The sequence below is a fragment of the Typha latifolia genome, chromosome 15 (assembly GCF_019914945.1).
Source record: "Typha latifolia isolate L0001 chromosome 15, TyphaL0001v2, whole genome shotgun sequence".
In the NCBI taxonomy this organism is placed as follows: Eukaryota; Viridiplantae; Streptophyta; class Magnoliopsida; order Poales; family Typhaceae; genus Typha; species Typha latifolia.
The window spans coordinates 7742773-7765489 of NC_133100.1; the positions used below are offsets into that span (position 1 = coordinate 7742773).

At 35.7% G+C, this 22717-nt stretch overlaps 3 protein-coding genes and 2 long non-coding RNA genes across 5 annotated transcripts; 3 read left to right on the top strand and 2 right to left on the bottom strand.

The window, feature by feature from the left end:
• Positions 1 to 1367: 1367 nt before the first annotated feature.
• On the top strand, positions 1368 to 4956 carry LOC140802232 (alcohol dehydrogenase 3). The gene is made up of 10 exons (XM_073157678.1): positions 1368 to 1806; positions 2209 to 2345; positions 2485 to 2531; positions 3138 to 3463; positions 3545 to 3627; positions 3772 to 3847; positions 3997 to 4058; positions 4151 to 4246; positions 4319 to 4480; positions 4612 to 4956. Exons 1-10 carry the CDS (start codon positions 1770 to 1772, stop codon positions 4726 to 4728), a joined length of 1143 nt encoding a protein of 380 aa, XP_073013779.1. The 5' UTR covers positions 1368 to 1769; the 3' UTR covers positions 4729 to 4956.
• A 2898-nt stretch (positions 4957 to 7854) lies between these two features.
• On the top strand, positions 7855 to 9603 carry LOC140801988 (peroxidase 43). The gene is made up of 4 exons (XM_073157392.1): positions 7855 to 8181; positions 8308 to 8496; positions 8617 to 8779; positions 9006 to 9603. The coding sequence occupies exons 1-4, from the start codon at positions 7978 to 7980 to the stop codon at positions 9425 to 9427; spliced, it is 978 nt and encodes a 325-aa protein (XP_073013493.1). The 5' UTR covers positions 7855 to 7977; the 3' UTR covers positions 9428 to 9603.
• Positions 9604 to 13118: 3515 nt separating this feature from the next.
• Positions 13119 to 14998, bottom strand: LOC140802052 (uncharacterized). The gene is made up of 4 exons (XR_012111584.1): positions 14797 to 14998; positions 14607 to 14723; positions 13460 to 13654; positions 13119 to 13392 (listed from the first exon to the last, which is right to left on the bottom strand). It is a non-coding gene; the product is annotated as an uncharacterized lncRNA (long non-coding RNA).
• Positions 14999 to 16319: 1321 nt separating this feature from the next.
• Positions 16320 to 18630, bottom strand: LOC140802344 (uncharacterized). The gene is made up of 2 exons (XR_012111635.1): positions 17905 to 18630; positions 16320 to 16521 (listed from the first exon to the last, which is right to left on the bottom strand). It is a non-coding gene; the product is annotated as an uncharacterized lncRNA (long non-coding RNA).
• LOC140802343 (uncharacterized) lies at positions 16482 to 20934 on the top strand. Its single transcript, XM_073157840.1, has 5 exons — positions 16482 to 16776; positions 16951 to 17452; positions 19486 to 19687; positions 19762 to 20229; positions 20340 to 20934. The coding sequence occupies exons 1-5, from the start codon at positions 16482 to 16484 to the stop codon at positions 20742 to 20744; spliced, it is 1872 nt and encodes a 623-aa protein (XP_073013941.1). The 3' UTR covers positions 20745 to 20934.
• The last annotated feature ends 1783 nt before the right edge of the window (positions 20935 to 22717 follow it).

Here is a 22717-nt window from a genome sequence, read left to right on the forward strand (position 1 = left end):
ATATTATCCTCACCATCAGTTTTGGGAAAAGAAAAAGGCGCGAGATTTTTGTGCAATTTTATGCTGCTCGTTTCCTGTTTGACGAAATGCGTCAGAGAACCATGTTTAATTATACGAACCATTAGAAAGTAAAAGGGAGCTTGGATATTGTTCAAGACCAGAGAAACATAACAACCATAGAGCGTTTCCTGATCAAAGAGCTGCATCAAAGTGCACATCAAACATTTCGCAATGGTATGGGAGAAAATTTTGCCACCAATAAGAAGATACAGAGAGTGATTTCTTCAAGCGAACCTGGTCCTTTTTCTCTCCTAAGATAATTTTTGTTGTGGAATCCTGCACCAATCTAGATGGAGATTTGGGAACTCGTCATAATCTTGATAGAGATTTGTGGAATTAGTCTCGTTAAGGTCAAGAGAAAGGGGACGCGTCCAAATTAAGACATCCAGAAAGGAACAGTCTTCCGAGGAGGAGGAGTGCAAAGAGAAGAAGAAGAAGAAGAAAAAAAATCTTTTCCAGAACATCTTATCCGGTAGAGAGAATATTATAGAAAAAATTGATTGAAAACACCACATATTTCACCTTTATTATCATTTATTTAATCCTCAAAAACACCACGAGTTAAATTTAAATACTGATGAAATAAAAAATATTTTGTTAATTAAAAACGTTTGAGGTATTTTTTTTTTTTTTTATAAAGGTGGTGGATTGAAATTAAGTTAACTTATCAATTACTTTAAAGATTTAAATGATTAAAGGATTAACAACTCATAACTTGGAATAGTGAGATGAGTTAACGGAGTTAATAAGAGCAGAAGGCCGACACAGAATCTTTAAGAAAAGATGCGTCAATCAATGGGCTGGAATTAGAGTAATAGAAGCAAAGTTTGACCGAGTAGATAGAGGAATCTGTTAAGAATTTATACAATTTGATCCCAAAATTATTCACCAAGTGGCAACGTTCCATGTTCATTCTACATCACTAGTGACCTATTTCAACCACTCTATGTGCTAGTTTTCCTTCCCTAGAAATATCATTAAGATTAACACAAGATAATCTTGTTTAAGCAAATAAGACAAGAAATTTTTTTTTTTTTTGACTATTCTAATTAGTGAATTTAGTTTTAAATCCGGGCACCGATTAGCATAAATTAAACATAATTTATCCCAAATCATCATGCATTAACCTATATACCCACAAGAATAAAGATATTCTTGATCATGATTAACCTCGCTAACTATACTACTAATTTGCTGATTAGTTTCATTGCATCAAGTCAAAAGGTTGAAACCAGCCAATGGGAAAAGACCCAAACTTTACAACCAATTGGCTAAGAAAACCAGGGTTGGTTTCCCAAAACCAGCTCAGAAGAAAATATATCAAAAGTCAGACCCCCCTTATCCTATTCCTCTGCCAATAAACCCAAATTATTCTCCCCGTCCATTCCCCTTTCTCCCTTGTCTCACTGGTGGATGTCGCTTAGTAAAACGTCACGCGACGGGACACCGGAACGAAACCCCGGCTTTACGAGAACGCCGTGGTATAAGGATTCCTGGCGACGAGGAAGCAAACAAGGGGAACTGAATAAAGAAAGGTGATCAAATCGGAGTTGCCTCTTGTCTTTGTAGCTATAAATAGCAGTGGGTTGGATTGGTCTCTCTCCAGCTTAGTTGTGGAGAGCAGTGCAAAGGAGCGATCTTTAGAGAAGCGTTTGAGAGAGAGAGAGAGAGAGAGTGAGTGAGAAGGTGTTTGGAGAAGAGTGGAAGAGATGTCGAGCACGGCTGGGAAAGTCATAAAATGCAGAGGTTTGTGACGCTTTTGATCTCAATTGTGCAATCTTGTTTGTGTAATCGGAGAATCTCTTTCTGGGTTTTGCTCTATTTTTGTTCTTGGTTGAGATGAGTGATCTCTTCGAGTTCCGAAAGATTGCAGAAAGGAACCTCCTTTCCGTTGTGCTCTCATTCTGCTCGTGTAATTGCCAATACGAAATGGCATATCTACTTTTACGGCTTGTTTATAAAGCTCTGATTTAGGATTTTCCATATCTGGATAAGTTCTCTTCCTACATATTTTGTATAAGCAAATTGGATGCTTTTCTGGAGAATTAATGAATTTATTGGTCTTTTTACATTCTTATTTGAGGTAGTAGGTAGTTTAACTTAGATAGATCAAGAATGTAAAGCTCGTAAATTTGGCTTTGGATGCAGCTGCGGTTGCATGGGAGGCAGGAAAACCATTAGTGGTTCAGGAGGTTGAGGTGGCGCCTCCACAGGCAATGGAGGTTCGCGTTAAGATCCTCTTTACTTCCCTCTGCCACACTGATGTCTACTTCTGGGAAGCTAAGGTACTTTTATGCTCTAATAGCAATTCAATATATTGGTTGTACTTTTAATATCCCCACTGAGATGATTATAACTAGAGAAACAGCGAAGACTTCATTTCTTTAAACAGTCACTAACTTTGTCTGAATTCTATATTTTCAGGGGCAGACTCCTGTTTTTCCTCGGATATTTGGTCATGAAGCTGGAGGGTATGATCTTCGAAACTTTTTTATATTTCATCTGCTTTGTTTGTGATTTCCTTTCATCAAGTTTGTATTAATTATGGTTAATATTTGAGACCCGTCTTAGTCAACCAATCGACCTTTATCTATTAGGTTTGCCATTATCCACGACCAATTTCAGATCTTGTATCACCATTATAACAAAATAATATTGTTGACTTCTCCTCCCTGCTCCTTTGGTTTCAATATCAAGAAAAGTACGAGTCTTTCTATTGAGAAAGGATAATTTATAGTCCAAGTAAAGTTTTGTTAACATAAAAAGCTTTGCCCTCTCAACTCTGTAAGACATGATACACTTTCCTTGTCAAAACATTTCTAAATCTAAGGAGCCCAGAAATTATTTTATGTTACTCTCGTTATCTTGAACCTATATTTTGTTTTGTATACACTTTTTAATTGTTGAATATTCAAATACACTACTGAAGTGATATTTCTGTAGTCTTTCATAGCTTTCTATCTACAACTCTTTTAATATGTTATACAAGTGAAATTCTATTAGTAGATGACTACTTGTAAATATGGCTTTTAAGCAAGAGTATATATTCCTCATATTCTAGCATTTGGTATTCGCAGGATTGTAGAGAGCGTAGGGGAGGGTGTGACTGATCTTGCACCAGGCGACCATGTCCTCCCTATATTCACTGGAGAATGTAAAGAGTGTGCTCACTGCAAATCAGAGGAAAGCAATATGTGCAATCTCCTCCGTATTAACACTGACAGGGGAGTAATGATTGGTGATGGACAATCCAGATTTTCGATCAATGGAAAGCCAATATACCATTTTGTTGGAACCTCCACGTTCAGTGAGTACACCGTTGTCCATGTTGGTTGCCTTGCCAAGATCAACCCCTTGGCTCCCTTGGATAAAGTCTGTGTTCTTAGTTGTGGCATTTCAACTGGTGAGACATTGAAGCCATCTACTGTTTCATAAAAAGAATTACTTCAGAGTTATGGTTATTGATCTACTTAATTATCTTAAGGTCTTGGTGCGACTCTTAATGTTGCAAAACCACCAAAAGGTTCGACAGTAGCTGTTTTCGGTCTGGGAGCTGTAGGCCTTGCTGTGAGTCTCTGTCTACCTTCATTTGTCAATTTGCTCAGTTTTGGATGTTTGATTGAATACTCCTGTATTACTTTCTTGACACAAGATCCATTTATGATGTGTATTACTTCTATTATTAATTTATTCCTATCTTTGTTTGATTAGGCTGCTGAAGGTGCCAGACTTGCAGGAGCATCAAGGATTATTGGTATTGACCTGAACCCAAGTAGATTCGAAGAAGGTGAAATTCCTAACAGATCTGATATCCTATATATATATATATATATATATATATATATATATATATATATTCTTTTTGTAACCAATCTATGGTTAATTTATATCTTGGTTGAGACCAAACATAAAATCTCCTATTTCCTCTATTTCCAGCTAAGAAGTTCGGTGTCACTGAATTCATCAATCCAAAAGACTATGAAAAACCAGTACAAGAGGTCTGTTCTGCGCATCAGACTAATTTTGTTATTCTATTTGCTTCAACTTCCTTTACATGATTCTAATATCAATTTTGATATTCTATTTTCAGGTTATTGCTGAGATGACTGATGGTGGAGCTGATCGTAGCGTGGAATGTACTGGCAATATAAATGCTATGATATCAGCATTTGAATGTGTTCATGATGTAAGTTTTAAAAGCTCTAGTATTCTTCTGATTCAAGTCTTGTAGCATCCTAAAACTCTCTCCTGGATGCAGGGATGGGGTGTTGCTGTGCTGGTTGGTGTGCCTCACAAAGATGCTGTATTCAAGACCCACCCGGTGAACTTCCTGAATGAAAGGACCCTGAAGGGAACCTTCTTCGGAAACTACAAACCGCGCACCGATATTCCTTCAGTTGTTGAGAAGTACATGAACAAGGTAAACGAAATCTTTTTCTTTTTATATATCTCTTTCCTAGTATCTTCTCTAATAGCTCTAATTTCTCTATCCGTTAAGGCCTAATCAAATTTAAATCTAAATTCTGTTCCATGATGTGTTCAATGGTGCAGGAGCTGGAATTGGAGAAGTTTATCACACACAGTGTTCCGTTCTCCGAGATCAACAAAGCCTTCGACTTAATGCTCAAAGGGGAAGGTCTGCGCTGCATGATTCACATGGATGGTTAGAACTAATCGGATCTGGCCTGTGGAAGCTACTCTCATATATGATGAACTGATTAGGGGAAGTGAGCATGTGTAGTTCTCTTTTGTTCTTGAATAAAATGGGCATATGAGGTTGATTGGAGATGAGCTTTGTAGTTCTCTCTTTTGTTCTTTTCCTTTTTGTACTGTGTAATGTCCTTTTGCTTGTAACTAGCTTGCCACAGATTAATAACAGTTGAAACTTTACCACCACGTATTGTATATCTTGACTCCATACTTACTGTTTCATTTAAAAAAAAAGGAAAGAAAGAATTATAAACTCATTCAAAGCATATCAGGCTTTTAACAATTGTATGAATGACTCTAATTGAGCACTACACTTTTAACAGGCTTTTAGCAAGCTGAGCTCAGTTTACTCCCAATCTGGTACCGTATAAGTTATCAGGTTACAACTGATGTATTAATTGCGCGTATCCGATGACTTTATGCCTACCATCTTTGAGTTAAAAGATCAACCTGTGCTCTTTTTTTTAATATTAGTGTAAAAATGTTCCATGGATTGATTCAATAACGAGGAAAAGATACTGTTAATATGAGTTCCTGTGTTTCAAAATTACTACTGTATTAGGGAAGATTGAGAACTGGTTATAAAGTTTATTTAACAGTAAAGGATGTTAAAATAATTCAAATATTTTCTAGCCAATCACAGGCTGCCAGGCAGGAAGAAATTTTTTTTTCACATTTTACATTTTCTTAGAGCTGTTTTTCATTTCACACCCTATATTATAACTTCATCTTTTTACGCCATGTCATTCTACTATTTTTGAGCAATTACATATTTGCCCCTGTGGTTTCACCCCATTGTGATTCCATTTGTATGGATTATATTCAAACTAAATTTATTAATTTTTTATTATATTTGACTAATGTATAAGTTGAATTTGAAAATATCCAACTTTTCAACGCATTTAGAATAATACCAATCGAATTTCAGATAAAAAATGTGATAAAAATGTATATATATGTTTAATATATCTGTCATATATTTGTTATTTGAAATCTGATCGGTATTATTCTAAATACATTAAAAAAATTTATCAAATTATTTACAACTTTATTTCTAATGAGTATTTTTAAATTTGATTTACAGTAAAATATGATAAAAAATAAATAATTTTAATTTTAATATAATTACGAGGGAGTAAAATGATAAAAATAAAATTATAAGCGAATGAATCAATTTAGACATAACTATGGAATTTTATTCGGCACTTATATTTATTAAGGTATTTTACAAATTACATCTTATATTTTACCTATTTTGTGATTCACATTTGTTTTTGACGATTTTGTAATCGAACACCTCCTTTTTCTCTAAAATTCTCATTTAACACCTTAACAAAGGTGTTATTTTGACTAACTAATATCAACCAAATTACTAAAATACCATCATCACTATTTTTCCTCTCTTTGCCCCTTCTCTGAAGAAGGTATGAGTAATTTAGGTATATTTTATATATTATAATAAAATATTTCTTTACTAATACCATTTAAATTAACAGAGGCTATTAAATAAGAATTATAAGGAAGGGTCGAATTATAAAATTTCAAAGATAGGATGGGAATTACAAAATAGATAAAATGTAAGATGTGATTTATAAAATTCCTTAATCTTCGATTGGGTGTAAATCTTAATAAACAGATAAAAATTAGGGTTACAATTGAAAAGAATCCCTTTACTTTTGACTCTCTCCTCCATCACTTTTCCTTTCTTTAGTAAGATGACAAACTTTATGGAAAGATAGAATGTTCTGAGAACCATCCTTTAACCATAATTATGAACAATCTTTTACAGATATATATATATATATATATATATATATATATATATATACAAAGATGGAGTCAAGTTCACAAATAAGTTTGATGAAAAGGACAAAGGGATTCATGTCACCTCTCTCTTACATAAAGGTGATTGCTTTTGAATATGGAAGACTGCATGTGAGATTGGTCCTCAAATATTAGTTACTTCCATGGCTTTTGATCATCCACTATATCATTCATATGCTTTTTAAATTTATCTATATTGTTGTACAACTTAGACAAAGAGGAGAGCATTCCCAAGCATAGTAATATGTGATCAACTCAATTTCGATCTAAAATTTTCTGTTCTTTCTAAGGTTTAATAACTGAAATCGATTGAACAGAGATGGAAAGACGTCTGTTTCTGATAATTATCGGCTAAAACCAATTCATTTTGATTCATAATTTCTCTGTTCTTTTTCAGGGATTAAAACTGAAACTTGGAATCAAGAAATTATCCTTCAGGTTCACTTTGGAAGAGGTTATCATGAACAAAGAAAGTAGTCACCTTGTACTATTCATGGAAAATAATACATAAAAACTTTGATCTTTTCCTTTGTATGCATCCCTCCTATCATCAACCAACCTCCTAACATGGCAAATGCACCAACTAGTCCTATTTCTCATTAACATCTATAGTCATTGATATAGCGACTTCCAACCACAAAGTTAAAAGCCATTAAAGCAAGCTACAAAGTCCCTAAGCTAATTACTAACTAATAGCAGAAAGAATGATGCATGCCAATCCCAACTTTTTTTGATAGTTTGATCTCATTGTGGGGGCCTTCAATGCACCAAAATTGAAGACAACCAACATGGAGATCATTAAATGTGGTAGTTCTGCTGATATAGAAAGGCTTTAAACAAAGAGGGTGCATGCTCTTAGCTTGATCACAGCTCACCACTTTGGTTGAGCAATCTGTCCTCATTTAAGTGATGATGATGGTCACCCCCAATTGTCACAATCCTTCCAGCCCAGATCATGCTAAACTTATATGATGATTTATTCTTGATGAATCATTATCCATTTTCACATAATCCCCCTCGTTTATTTCTCTCATGGCATACAGATCGACACTCTCTCGACTATGTAAAATCTCTGAAATGTAAGAAAATATCATCTGACCGTTGAGGATAAGATAATTATTTGATATTTCATATCGTAAATATAAAAAATGATGATAGTTTAGAGGGTTTTAGATATGATTAACTATATAATTAAAAAATAGAACTCCTAGAGATGAAACCAACTTGGAGAGAGGAGACACATGTAACTCATATTCTGTTACCTGGAGGTCACAAGTGACACATATCCCACTTGGCCTATAAAATGAGTCATAACTTCTTGTACTAACTCCAATCTCTTTTTCTTCTTTCTTCTCCTCACACCTCCTTCCTCAACCTAGAGCCATGTCCTTGCCAATTGCTTTGTTCATTGTCCTCTTCTCCTCTCTCCAGTTGCTCATAGAAGGGCAACTCCAAGTGGGCTTCTACTCCAACTCATGCCCAAATGCTGAGTCAATTGTGAGCTCAGTTGTCAGGCAAGCTGCTAGCTCTGACCCTACCATTCCTCCAGCTTTGCTTAGGCTCCATTTCCATGACTGCATGGTTCAAGTATCTATCTATCTACCAACCTATCTATCTATCCATCTCTCCATCTCTCTCTCTTTTGTTACACTTAACAAAATGAAGTAGTTATTGCTAACATGCAGTTTTGTGAATTCTTGTTGCTTGTGTAAGGGTTGTGATGGGTCAATACTGATCCAAAAGCTAAGCAGTGGATCACCAGAGAAGGACAACCAGAACCATGCCGGATTGCGAGGATTCCAGGTTATCGACGCGGCGAAATCGCAACTCGAAGCTCAGTGCCCTGGAGTAGTCTCTTGTGCAGACATTGTAGCACTTGCAGCTAGAGACTCTATTGTTCTGGTATATAACATATATATATATATATATATAGTTTTAATTTACATTTAAAAATAGATTTGGAAGTTAACCTAGCTAAAACAAGTGAATTATATATGCATGTGGTTGTATTATGTATTGCAGGCACAAGGACCATCTTATGATGTGCCGACTGGGAGAAGAGATGGTAGAGTTTCCAGTCTTTCAGATGCCAATGGCATGCCTGCAGTCGATGAGTCAGTTGCAGCTCTTAAAGCAAAGTTTGCAGCCAAGGGCCTTACTGCAAAAGACCTAGTACTCCTCACTGGTAAAATTATCTATCTTTCTTATAAAACTATTTCAACAAGTTTCGCATCGTTATTCTCTGTCAGCTTAAGCTTTTGTACCGCCGTACTAATTTATTTATATATTTTCACTTTATTGGCATATAATAGTACTTTTGAAACATAACATTAAAACTATCGTTCTCTGTCAACTTAAGCTTTTGTATAGATGTAAATACTGATCGATTTGTTCATACATTTTATCCCTAGCGGCACATACCATCGGCACGACAGCATGCTTCTTTCTTGAGAATCGACTCTATAGCTTCTCGCCGAGTGGCGGCTCAGATCCATCTATAAATCCAGAGTTTCTCCCTGAACTTCAGTCGCGGTGCCCCCAGGGCGGCAACGTGAACATCCGGCTACCACTCGACCGTGGGAGTGAGAACATGTTCGACAAACAGATACTCCGCAACATCCAATCGGGCTTCGCGGCGATTAGATCCGATGCGATATTGTATACTGATAGCTCAACCAAGGAGATCATCGACTCATACACTGGATTCTTGAATGAAATCTTCGGGCCATATTTTGAGTCGGATTTCGTAGAATCTATTGTTAAGATGGGGAAGATTGGTGTGAAGACCGGAAGGAGCGGAGAAATAAGGAAAGTTTGTTCTTCTTTCAATTGAGGTGGAGTGGTAGGTTGTTCATTTCATAAGTGTGTGCGCACTAATTTGTGATATAAAAGATATAATGTTACAGAAATATCTGTATATGTTGAGAGGAATGAAAACTTTATTATCACATATTTGTAATATGAAGCTTCAAAAATCCAAATGGGAACTTGTGCTCATTCTTTTGGAAACTTCCATGTCTCATAATTTTAATTTGGTGTCCTTTTCAGTGCTTCCAAATCAACTTTATTTCTTCTATTTTTCCTTTCAAATACGTTCAAATTTAATGCAATGTTTATCAATTAAATACTCCCAAAGTTAGCTGCAACAAAAAAACACGGCCAGGGAGAACTTAGGCTGTTACCCGTGATTAACGAAACTTTGCTTTAATTATTGGATATTTTTTTATAAATTAGGGAAATTTTTCTCAAAACTGTATATTTACACCTATAATTCTAATGTGGGTGCTGAAATTAATTAAATTAAGATTGTTTCCTCTTCTTCTTCTTAGTTTTTTTTATTTATTTTTTTTATTTTTACATTCTAATCCACCTACTTGGATTTGCAATTTAAGTCCATCTAGCTTATTTAACCCACATATTAAGGTCTGCTTCTATAATTTCAATTCCATTTATTAAGGTTTGTTTCACAAGCAGGTGTAACAACTATTTGACGCACTTCTTAGCCAGTATGCCCATTTTGGACATGCCTTTGTACTTCTGATCATTAATGAATATTGATTTGTCTACGTACTTTTATTGGTACTCGGACAAATCCTACGTACTTTTATTCGTACTCAAACAAATCCTACGTACTTTTATTGGTACTCAGACAAATCCTAGTATACCTCTCAAAAAGATTTATTTCATACGTATTATATGTATATGGATATACCTGTTTAAACTATCCTTAGGGTTAAATATAGTTTACGCTTCTGTACTTATGCCTAAAATTATTTTACTCTACTATACTTCAAAAAGTCTCAAACCAGTCTATGTATTTATGACTAAAGTGATACAGTTAATTTTTTTATTAAATAAAATTTATTAAATTTAACTGAGTATTATGACTATTTTGGTAGTTTTGCTGTATTATATTAAAATCTGCATGTGTTTTCTAACATATACAATAGGGGCATTTTAGTTATTTTGACGTCATTCAGTTAAGTTTAACAGAAAAACTAACTGTTATCTTTATTTATAAGTATAAGGACTAGTTTGAGACTTTTTGAAATATATAGGGTAAAGTAATTTTGAGCATAAATACAGAAAGTAAAATATATTTAAATTAATATCTTTTATATAAATATATGTTTTTTTTTGGTATTTTTTAGATAAGGTGAGAACTTAACGGTAAACGAGCGATGCTGGGACTCGAATCCAGCTAAACTTAGATAACATGATCCCTTTTAATCATTTGAGTATTGATTCTTTTTTACAAATATAAGTTAAAATTTTGATAATTTAATAGAGGGAAGAAAAAAAGATATCTCTAGTTTGCTAGGTTTAAACAATGGTTTTTAAGAGATATACTACAAATATCAACTATAAAAAGGTATCAAGTAAAGTTCCAGTCACTTCAAAAATATATATTTTTTATTCTGAAATATAATTTATTTTAGAATAACGACTAAACATCAAAATTACATCGTATACCACACACTAATCTAATTACTAATTTACCCTTAATATATATCTTATCAACCTATTTTATATCAAACAAAAAAAAAGCATGCTAATTTCATAAAAGTAACTTCTTCTTTTTTCATTTTCTCTTCACTTTCTATCACATTAAAAATAATTAATACATTATTATTATTATAGAATGCAAGTGAAGGTAAGAATATTTATTCCTGAAATAAAAATCTCAATTTAGGAATAACAAGAACAAATTTATATTCTAGAATTAATCTTATGCTTAAAGTAAATGGGCCCTAAACCATAAATACAAGACAAAAACTGGAGTAGCAAATCTGCTATTAGATCATAGAGCTAGTATCTTAAATAAATCATAGACCAACTACCCAACTACCATTAATTTATTGATTGGAACATTCTAACTTACAAAAGCCACATTGAATTATTTCAGTTACCAAAACATTTGTGAACCAAAGTTTATAAAGCCCTAACCATGTAAAATCAGTAATATACATCATATTCTTGTATTTGGAAATATCAGGCTTCATCTATGTTGACAACCTCATATTGAGAAGAGGGTGAAGATCACATCAGACAACTATTGCTATTATTATAATTATTATTAAGAAACCTGATACATAAAAGAAATGAAAAGATCAAGCAACAACACTTGAAATAAGCCCCATAACTTGATACTTGATAGACAACTACAACACCACAAGGAAGTATACAAACTGCACGGATGATGGTCCAAGAGAAGACAAAGCAAAAAAAAAAAGGATTTTTGTGTAATCAACACAAAAATTTTCTAAAATATCATAATTATCATTACATTTTTTTTTAAATATCATAATTGTTTGAGAAATTTTTTAGTTCTTTGAGAAACAATATTTTATTAGTCAAATCCTACTGATCACAGAGAAAAATAAAATTAGATTAAAAAAAGACTATTTGGCCCTTGGTATAAATTGCTTAAAATAGTTCTAAAGCTATCTAGTATTAACTGATTACCATAGGACAAGGAAATAAAATATTCTTTACACAAAAAAGCCAATTGATATATTTTTACACTCTAAAGTTCAAGAAATAAGTGTACTTAATTTATTTATATGTATTTGTTAACTTCAACAATCATCAGTTAGGAATATTTTATGTTTATTCCGTTAAAAAATCAGCCATAATGGTAATTCTAAAGGAATCAAAAGATTTTAGTGGCAATTACGATATTTTATAGAATGTAGTGATAATTATAATATTTAAACATTTTTCAATGGCAGTTCTATCATGAGAAGATACTAATAATCATCAGATTATTTAGACATCTGGATGAGCAACCTAGGTAGCATAACCTTTTGCACTATGTTAAGATAATAGTGAATATATTGGTCTGTTACCTGTTAAAGTAAAACTTTTTGATCAATTGATTATCTAACAATCATAGTTTTTTTAAGTGGAAAGCTAGAACAGACCAACCCTAGCATGGCATGAACAAGTAAGAATCTTAAATTCAAGCAGACAATAAAAGTAGTGTTCACTTCCTACTTCTCTAGTGAATGGTGGCCCTCTTGGTCCTGCAGTGTCCTCTAAGAACTTGGTTAGATATATATTTCTTTCGGCTGCAGTATATCTAGCATTCTACAATTTATATTAAACATTTTTCAGCCTTATCTGCAAGAGGACACTATAAAAAAAATCTCCTTTTGGGGGTACTGCAGATTGGAAATAGTTGAGCATTACTGGGTGGTCTTCAGTTTTGCTTTAACCAATGTATAGGGGATTGTTAATTTGTCTACAACTAATAAGATAAGAGAACAAACTATGTACTATTCATAGAAGCATACTGCTATGAGTTGCTGGTCTCGGCCACAGGATTGTATGTTTGAGAGCAAATCTATTGGCATACAGGAGACAACATCATTGACACATTCTATTTCTCCCAAAAAAGTTCAGAAAGAAAACTCAGTGACACATTCCAACCTTCAGGTTCAGGAAAACATGGATGTTACATTCATAAATTATACCATAATAGAGCTACCCATTAGTAATTCACCAAAATTTTAAGCTACAAAGACTACAAGTTGATAGCTTGATATCATCCAAACATACCAATTACAGCCATACAGACATCCTATGCATGGATCAATATATCTGACAAGAAGCAAATTGAAAGTATTTTTGAACATTGAGCAATATTTACCTCCTTTAGGTGATGGTGTCTTAGTTTGTTCTTCTCGTGGCATTAAATACTTGTGAAACTTATCCTAAACCAAGCAAATTCAGCACACCACCATCCTTCAGCCAAAATGACCTCCCTCCAAAAACCCATGGATGATGAGCAAGGCCCTGCACCAAAAGTTCTTGAACATTACTTATTTGATACCAACTCAGAGGTCAAAGCTTCTCAGCTTACTTCACAAAACTCAGGCAGAAACAACAAGGCGAGGAGAAGGTTGCATGGCTGCAGTCTCAGATGATTGGAAGCAACCTGGAGTTTGGCATGCCTTTCTGAAAGTGCCAGCTCACGTATGCAGATAACACTGCATTAGGGAGAAGCTTGCATTGCATTGAGGAATGAGGACTCCATCATCCAAGAAGTGCTTCCTACCTATGATACTCTTAGCTTTCATGATTCATTCATATCAACGAAATAATAAATTTAGCAGAACAATATGTTTATGAGAAGCTCAATGGTTCCAAACTTGTAAAATATATGATAAAAACTTTTTTTTGGGGGGTGGGGGGGACAAACGGCACTAAACAATAAAAACAGCTCATCAAGTTTAGAACTGCCATGACTTATCAAGCCCATAACAGTATATCCTCCTTACATCCAAACAATACTACCAAACAAACATCACCTAAACTGGGGGTAGTCCCACACACCTCAAAATGTTAACAACAGCTTACAACCAGAACAGAAACAAACAACTTAAAAGACCCTAAAGTGTTTTGAGCTCTGAGATGATTTCCCCTATCTGAGCCAAGTAAACAAACAAGCATCAAAAGAGTTTCTGAATAGAGATAATCCGACATAATCCTCCCCCACTTACAGGCCGTCATCCTCTAATCTTTGATCTCCACTATCTGAGCCATCTTCTTTGCCTTCTTTACCTCCTCTTCTCCTTATATGATATAAACTTTCAGAACTATCTTACCTTTTGCTTGATTGTTTGAGACCGTGAACGTACTAATATATTCAAAGGGAGCTCTCACATGCATGATAGCTTGTTGGAGGCAAGACTACATTGGATAATGGTTGATAGAGCAAGAGAGTACATCAAGCAATATTTGGGTGGTGGCCCGGATGATATACTCATTTTCTGCGCTTCACCAGCCCACCCTTTGCTTGCTTCGACTTAGACACGAGATAAGATATGGTTTCCTTTCTCATACCTTAGAATGAAGTGAACTACGCGAAGTGTTAGTGTTCTAAGAGATCCAGGATTTTTATCAGACCTTTGGGCTTAGAGTACCATGACCAAGTCGACCTTGATCTAGGAGAATCGAGAGACGAACTGCAAATCTAAATTTTCTGAAAGTAAAGAACTTTCTCATACCATATCTGCATTTCAATATTTCTCGAGTCAAAATGGAAAATTTGGACCATGGGGGGAAGATAACGATGAATCCCGCATGTATATTGTCATCATCAAGAGCTAGCATAAAGATTCAACCTGCGCCAAAAATTTCCGTCAAATCCCAGTGGCATTTATCTCTGGGACTAACTCTCGAACACCAGTGACTCACCTCTGAGGCCAATCATCGAACATCTTAAGGGCATTGCTTTCTTAAATAATTCCAATATGCTATCCTCTAACCAATATCCTATTCCGTCTCAGATCCAAATCCATAAACAAACAAGAGAGTTTGGAGAGACGCGAGCACGTCCGAAGAGAAACCGAAGCATAACGTTGAACTTAACTAAAACGACCCGATTAAATTGAGAGAAATTTTCATATGAAATAGTACAAATTTAATAAAAGATAGGGTTTCAGATGCGAATTTTATGTTTAAATTAAGAGATTTTCCATTTTAGACCCTATACTATGTGCTTATTTCTATTTTTACTCTGCTTTTAACTATTTTTAATTGAACCCTTGTATTTTGCAAAAAATACAAAAGAAAATTCTGAACTATCCTTATTGCAGAAAATACAAAAAAATAATCATAATATTTAATCTCGTCCAAACCTGCATATGTATCACAAACCAGTGTACATTACATCAAGGTTTTTTCTTTTCTCTATGTATGTTAAAGATCACGATAGCCTCTTTCATGGTGCTATGTTTCTTGAGTCAAAAGTATGCACATCATATGCTCGATAAAATGTCCAATAGATGAATGTGCTAAGGATCTTGTCCTAGTGTTTGCAAAATAAGTACATCACTATGTATAATTTGAGGTTTCTGAACAGTGTTTAAATTGGATTATTCAATCCTTAGGTGGGTATATCTTCTACGTCTATGATATTTTGTAGAGCTACTCTGGAATTGATAAAGTAGGTTATTTAGTTGGCTAGTAGCTGCATGCTTTTATTCTGATGGTTAGTGGTTGAGAATGCCGTGAAGAACAGATAGCTATACCGATCCTTGTAACTTGCTAATCATCTACTGCATCTCTCTCTTTTTCTTTCAAGAATTCCACTACATTGGCTAGTTAATGTAATTATCCCCTGTTTTTGTTATTTTAGTTTCATAATGCATCCCAACTTCTAGTTATCTCCTGAAGAAATTTTCAATTTTCACTGAAAGTTTGCTATCATAGTCAATTTTTAAAGTTTAGAAGAGTATTAAAATGTTTACCTAAATTAAACGAATTTTTAACAAATTTGGTGGCCAATCATAGGTTGCCAATTAAGCTGCAGCAGGGACCACAAGATTCTTGACCTGGAAGAGGGGCACTATATGGACACATTATATTTACACTATAGTAGTTGAGCATTAATGGTTTGAGAGGAACTTCGTCCACATGTAGAGGATTATTATTATCGACGCACTCTATCTTTCTCTCTCTCGGGGGAAAAAAAAAGGAAGAAGAAACCGAGAACTTATGGATGCTCCATTTATTACAGCCTACCATGAATTGCTGGCAAATTGAACAACTATCCATTACTATTTCATCAATACTTTATCTTACAAGACTGCAAGTTGATAACTTGATATCATCAAAAGGGACCAATTACATCCACAATATATATATATATATATATATAATAATGTATCATGTATGTATGTAATGTATAAGTATATGTATATCAAAATTAATACATCTAACCAGAAGCATGCAGCAGTTTTTTTAACATTGAGAATGTTTACTCCTTTAGGATGATCAGAATGGTATCTTACAGTCCGTTCTTGTGACATCAACTACTTGTGAAATTTAACATAAAAAGAGCAAATTCAGCATACTCATACCACCATCCTTCAGCTAAAATGCCCTCCCTCCAAAGACTGATGGATGTTGAGCAAGACCCTGTACCAAAAGTTCTAGATGATTACTTATCCAATACCAGATCAGAGCTTCTCAGCTTACTTCATGCAAACTCAGAGAGAAACAACAAGGCAGAGGCAAAGATCGCATGGCTGCAGTCTCAAATAATTGGAAGCAACTTGGAGTTTGAGACGCCTTTCGGAAAGCGCCTCCTCACATATGCAGATCACACTGCATCAGGGAGAAGCTTGCACTACCTTGAGAACTATATCATCCAAGAAGTCCTCCCTACCTATGGTAGTCTTCCTCTCTTAGTCCTCTCTCTTCATGCTTCAGTTGTGTCAACTATGGACACAAATGATAGGGCAGAAACAATAAACATTCAAAAAGCTCAGATATGAACTTTTGTAACAACCTTACCTTCTGCTTGATTTGTTTGAAACAGTGATCATGTGCTTATCTTGTTCACAGGGAACACACACACAGATGATAGTTTTGTTGGAATCAAGACTACAAGGATGGTGAACAAGGCAAGCGAGTACATCAAGCAATGTTTGGGTGGTGGCCCAGATGATGCACTCATCTTCTGCGGCTCAGGCTCGTCAGCAGCCATTAAACGTCTCCAAGAGGTCATGGGCATCACTGTCGCTTCGATCATGCGAGACCAGTTAGTGCAAAGCTTAAAGGATGAAGAGAGGTGGGTTGTCTTTGTTGGCCCATATGAGCACCATTCCAACCTCCTCTCATGGCGACAAAGCTCTGCGGAGGTCATCGAGATCGGTCTCGATGAAAACGGATTGCTTGACATGGAAGCTCTAAAGCTTGAGCTCACATCGCCAAAGCACGCAAATCGACCCATGCTAGGCTCATTCTCAGCTTGCAGCAATGTCACTGGAATGCTTACTGATACGCATGCATTGGCTAGCCTTCTCCACCAGCACGGAGCCTTTGCTTGCTTTGACTTTGCCACAAGGTAAGATGCAATTTCTATGTTCTCATACCTTAGAATGAATTGAACTATGTGTAATGTTCAAGAGATCCAGGAGATCTGAGTGTCCTTAAAAGAGGGAAGGTTCTCGGGATTTAATCTGTGCCCCAACCAAAAATTCCCGTCAAAACCCAGTCAGATTCATCTATATGGCCACTGTCGAACAATACAAGACAATCCAGTCGATCGTCTCTGAGGCCAATCATCGAACATCTTATGTGCATTGGTTTCTTGAATAATTCTAATACGCTATCTTCTACCCTAACCAATACCCTACACTGTCTCAGATCCATATCCATGAAAAAGTCTTTAGAAAACAAGAAAGAAATATAAAGAGAGGTAAGCAAATCCAAAGGAATTAAAAAAGGCTTTTGTGAGGAAAAAGCCTTAACCTTAAACAAGTTTATATAAGCAATTAACCAAATTACCAATTATACCTCAGGATTCCCTTGTGTTGATTGTTTTTCCCTACTGCGCCGGCCCTAGCTCTAGGGTTTGACGCATGCCTTCCTCCCTTCCTTCAGAAGAATTTTCTTCTCGCGCCGGCGAGCTTTCCCCCTCCTCTCTCCTCGCCTGAGTGGCTAGGGGAGAAGAGAGGCCTCTTCCTCTCCTCCTCCCCTTTTATCTTTCCTTTCTCTCCCCCAGTAAGATTTCCTCTCTACCATTAACTGTCGTCGCCCTCTCCTTGTTGGTCGTTGCCTCTTCCTCTCACCGCCCGCCCTCCTCCTTTTTCATCTCCACCACGTACTCTCTCTCCATCAAGCTTTCCCTTGTCATCGCCAACTGCTGTCCTCCTCCGAGCTCTCCTGCCTTCTCTTGTCGGATAGGTGCTTTTGCCGTCGCTCTCTACCGGATTCGGGCTCTGCCGTTTCCCCTCCAGTTCCAAGCCCTGCCTCGTGTTTCTGCTTTATCGTCGCTCTATCGCCGGAGCCACCTCCATGGTGGTCTTAATTTGTTCTACTTTTTGTATTTTTTAACTTTGATGTGATTATCTTAATCTATTGGGTGCGATTTGGCAAATAGTGAAAATGCAGAATTTGTGCTGCAGATTCACCAAAATGTAGGGTCTTATATGCAAATTGTTACTTAAACGGTTAAACCCCATGGGCCTTTTTCATTTTATACCCTACATGATGTGCTTATTAAGATTTACATCATGTATTCTAATTAAGATACGGAAAACCATTCTAAACGAGCTTCTTTAAGACCCAATCAGGAATAGTGAAACGATATTGTGTGAGCTGAAATAAATACATACGGTAAGGTGTAAAATGGAAAATTCGTAAAACAAATGAGCCAGCTCTTTAAACCCACTTGAAGACCTGGCCTTTCCTACTTACTTGCCTACCATCTGTTCGATGTTTGTCCTCATCCAGCGATGATGCAAATGTTCTCTTTGCTACCTTCCGTCTTAAAGGGCGGATATGCACGGTTCCTAACCTTATTGTTGGTGGATTTGTAGAAATGGCATGTCATGATCGATTTTAGCCATTAGATCTTTCTTCCATTTACAAATATGCATTCCATCTCCATGCATATATATTCACATGTTACTGTGCATTATATCAACAAAAATATATATATATATCTATGTATGTATCTATCAGGGCTGCCTTGTGCAGGATGATGATCTGGTCCTTACATTCGGAATGAGCACATCATTTGCTCGATAAAATGCCCAATAGATTATTGTTGAAGAGCTTGTCCTACGTTTTGAGGTTCCTTAATAGACTTTTATGCCTGCGATATCTATAGGGCTACACTGGAATGCAAAGTGGATTATTTAGTTGACTAGTAGCTGTAAGCTTTTATTCCAATGAATAGTGGTTTAGAAAACATTAGAAATCAAAAGTTTAATGTAAATTCTCCTGAAAGCCCTGAAGAACAGGTAACCATATTTGCTGAGTATTGAATGTGATCTCTTACTATTTCCTTAATAGCTGAACAGATTTTTAATATTTACACATAATATGTGCTATGCAGTAACCATGTTGCCTTTCTTTCTGTCACATAAAAAGTGGCCCCTATGTGGAAATTGCTATGCGATCTGGTGATATAGAAGGATATGATGCAATTTTTCTCAGCCCACACAAGTTCATTGGTGGTCCTGGAACTCCAGGCATCCTCCTAATGAGCAAGGCCCTCTATCAATTGAGATCCTCACCTCCTTCAACATGTGGGGGTGGCGTTGTTGCTTATGTCAATGGATATAATGAGAAGGTAAATTACAGCCATGTGCTTTTGATCTGGAACTACTTATTTCCGTGAGGGCTAATTTTAAGTCGTGATCGTAGGACACCCTATACTTGGACGACATTGAAAGGCGTGAAGATACTGGAACTCCACCTATCATCCAAAAGATCCGAGCTGCTCTAGTATTTTGGGTAAAGGAGTATATAGGGTATAATTTCATCAATCTTCAGGAGCATGCCTATGCCGAAGCAGCACTCAGAAGGCTCCTAACTATTCCAAACATCGTCGTGCTAGGCAACACTCAGGTCAAGAGGCTGCCCATCTTCTCCTTTCTTGTATTACCAAATGTCGGATCCTCATGTGACAGAACCAGGCATGTTAGTTCTAGTGATGCAGAGGGATCAAATAAGAATGGCAAATTCCTCCATGGCCGCTTTGTTGCAAAGCTACTCAATGACCTCTTTGGAGTACAGGCCCGAGGTGGATGTTCATGTGCCGGCCCATATGGCCACCATCTACTTGGAGTCGAAAAGGCACACTCTCTTCATGTTCGATCATATATCCAGGAGGTATTGATATTAGATTTCCTTGCTTTATTGCTTGACTAATGGATCACATGATGTGCCATGCTTTAGTTCTATTTCAACTATGATATTTTTTATCTAACGTTATGTGATAGGGATACACTGGACTAGAATTTGGATGGACTAGAGTCAGCTTCCCATACTACATGAACATGGAAGAGTTTGCGTTTATCCTTGATTCAATTGAATTTATTGCCATGTATGGTCGTCGATTTCTTCCTCTCTATCATTTCAACTGGGTGACTGGCGACTGGACATTTCGCAAGAGTGAGTTAGAGTCTCACCTGATGAAGGCAAACATTGGTAGACAAGGAGAAAGATCAAGGACAGCAAACATCGAAAAATTAGGCAAAAAATATTCATGGACAATTGAGACAGCACAAAGATATGAGAGTTATTTGGAGAGTGCTAGAAAGATTGCACTTTCCCTCCCAGAAGAACCTGGCTCGCGCAGAGTTCCTGATGGAATAGACCCCAGATTGGTCATATATCATATCTAGTCTTCCATTTTGATAAACTTTTACAAACCAAATATGAAATTATATGTGTGTGTGTGTGTGTGTTGTTTTGAAGCTTGTAAAAGACCAGTTTCTTTTATCTTATAGAAGGAAGTGTGTAAAGCACTCAGTGATGTCATGTGAATACGAAGTGAATTGAATGAATTGGAAACAGAGAAAAGCTATATCCGCCTCCCTTTGTCTTAAGAGTGAAGATGTCTATTTTGGTTGCAGCATATAACTCAAAAATTTGTGATGCATAACTATGAAACTTCGATAGTTCTAATCAAAAGATTCGTTGGAAATAGACTCCTGGAACGTTACACGCATGCACAACCGACTTCAGATGATGTTGTTTTGCTCAAAACGTTCCAAAATTGGAGTCAGCTTGAATTTCTGGGTACCATTCAAAAGTCTAAATAGAATATTTAAGCCGTCTGGATCGTCTTCAGGTTTTTAGTCTTGACCATTACCTATTACAAGCAGGACAATGTGATTATCATGGCAGGATCTTGTAGGATGGAGTTTCTCAGAATTAGAGAGAAGGAAAATGAGGCTCAGGATTATATTTATGGAGGATGAATGCCAACAGTGAAACCAATACGTTCAAACCAATGGTCTTTGAAGTCGCATGATTTGGACAATACGCAGCCTTAAATTCAACTACATTCTGCAATAAATGACAGAGTAAAGAGAACCAAATAAGCAAGTTTGTCATCATTGCCATAACAATTTGCTCCAGATGGAATTCATCACTGGACCTTCTGGAAATTTACCAAGGACTTCCTGAACCTTAGAATTCAACTTTGGATCTATCATTTATGCATCACTATCCTAAGAAAAAAATATATATACTAATTTCTATGATCAGATTTCTTCCCTTGTGAGGTGTCACAAATCCATTAATTGCTGGCGTATCGTTGCTGATTAATGATGTCAAACTGAATGAGGGATTAAATGCCATTTCATCATTCTAAAGTTGCCGTTGGAACACTGCAACTTTAACAAAGTTGAATATTGAATGCATCTTTTTATTGAATTTCTAACATCAGTATACTAGCCATGCAGCCTGTTATTGCCTACCAAAGAGTCAAATACACAGGCCATGTAATTCCTGCACCAGGTGTTACAGAGGATCACCATTCTTTGTATTTTTTTTTTAATATTTTTATATATATCCTTTATTTTTTTATCAAGCATTTATGCTTGAGATCTATGTCAGAATGGCAAGCAATTCATGTGATTCATGAATCATGCCAATAAACGATCAGGGAATTATTAAATCGTGAAAGAGAGAGTCGTACTCTTACATTATAATAGCCTAATAGAAGAGACTGCTTCCAAGACTTGAACGTGAACCCTTAATACCAAACACTCGGTTGCCCATCAAAATAATAGACTTCGAAGAGTTTATGACCAGGTTACTCATGTTCTAAAAATATTTTATCGGGAGGGACTAACTTTAAATTTATTAATAAAATAAGATTTAATTTACTATAGTTCTAACAAAAATGCCGACCTGATCAGCATCTTTTTCTTAGACAAAAATGTTGAAATGTTCGGCGTTTTTGTTTGGTCCTAAAACGCAGATTTATTCAGCATTTTATATATATATAAATCCTTTTAACTTAGTCTTTTAATAATTAAAAAAAAATTGTCTAACAATAAAAACACAGAAATATGAATTATACCCCTATTTGGTAAATGAATTTAAGAATAATCTATTTCAATAAAAAATTTAAAAAATAAGTCTATTTAAATCAAAAGGTCGACTTTGAAATTGAACCAAAAAAACGTACGAGTAAGGGATAGAAAAAATAAATAATGTCACTATATAAGGTCTCTTCATCCAAGTAAATTTCTACCGTCAATGTTAGCAATAGTATAAGAAATGAAAGGAAAAAGAAAGATAAGATTAGCTTGACCAACAAACAATATAGTATCCCAATGCTGAGATTAATTCCACCTAACGTGGA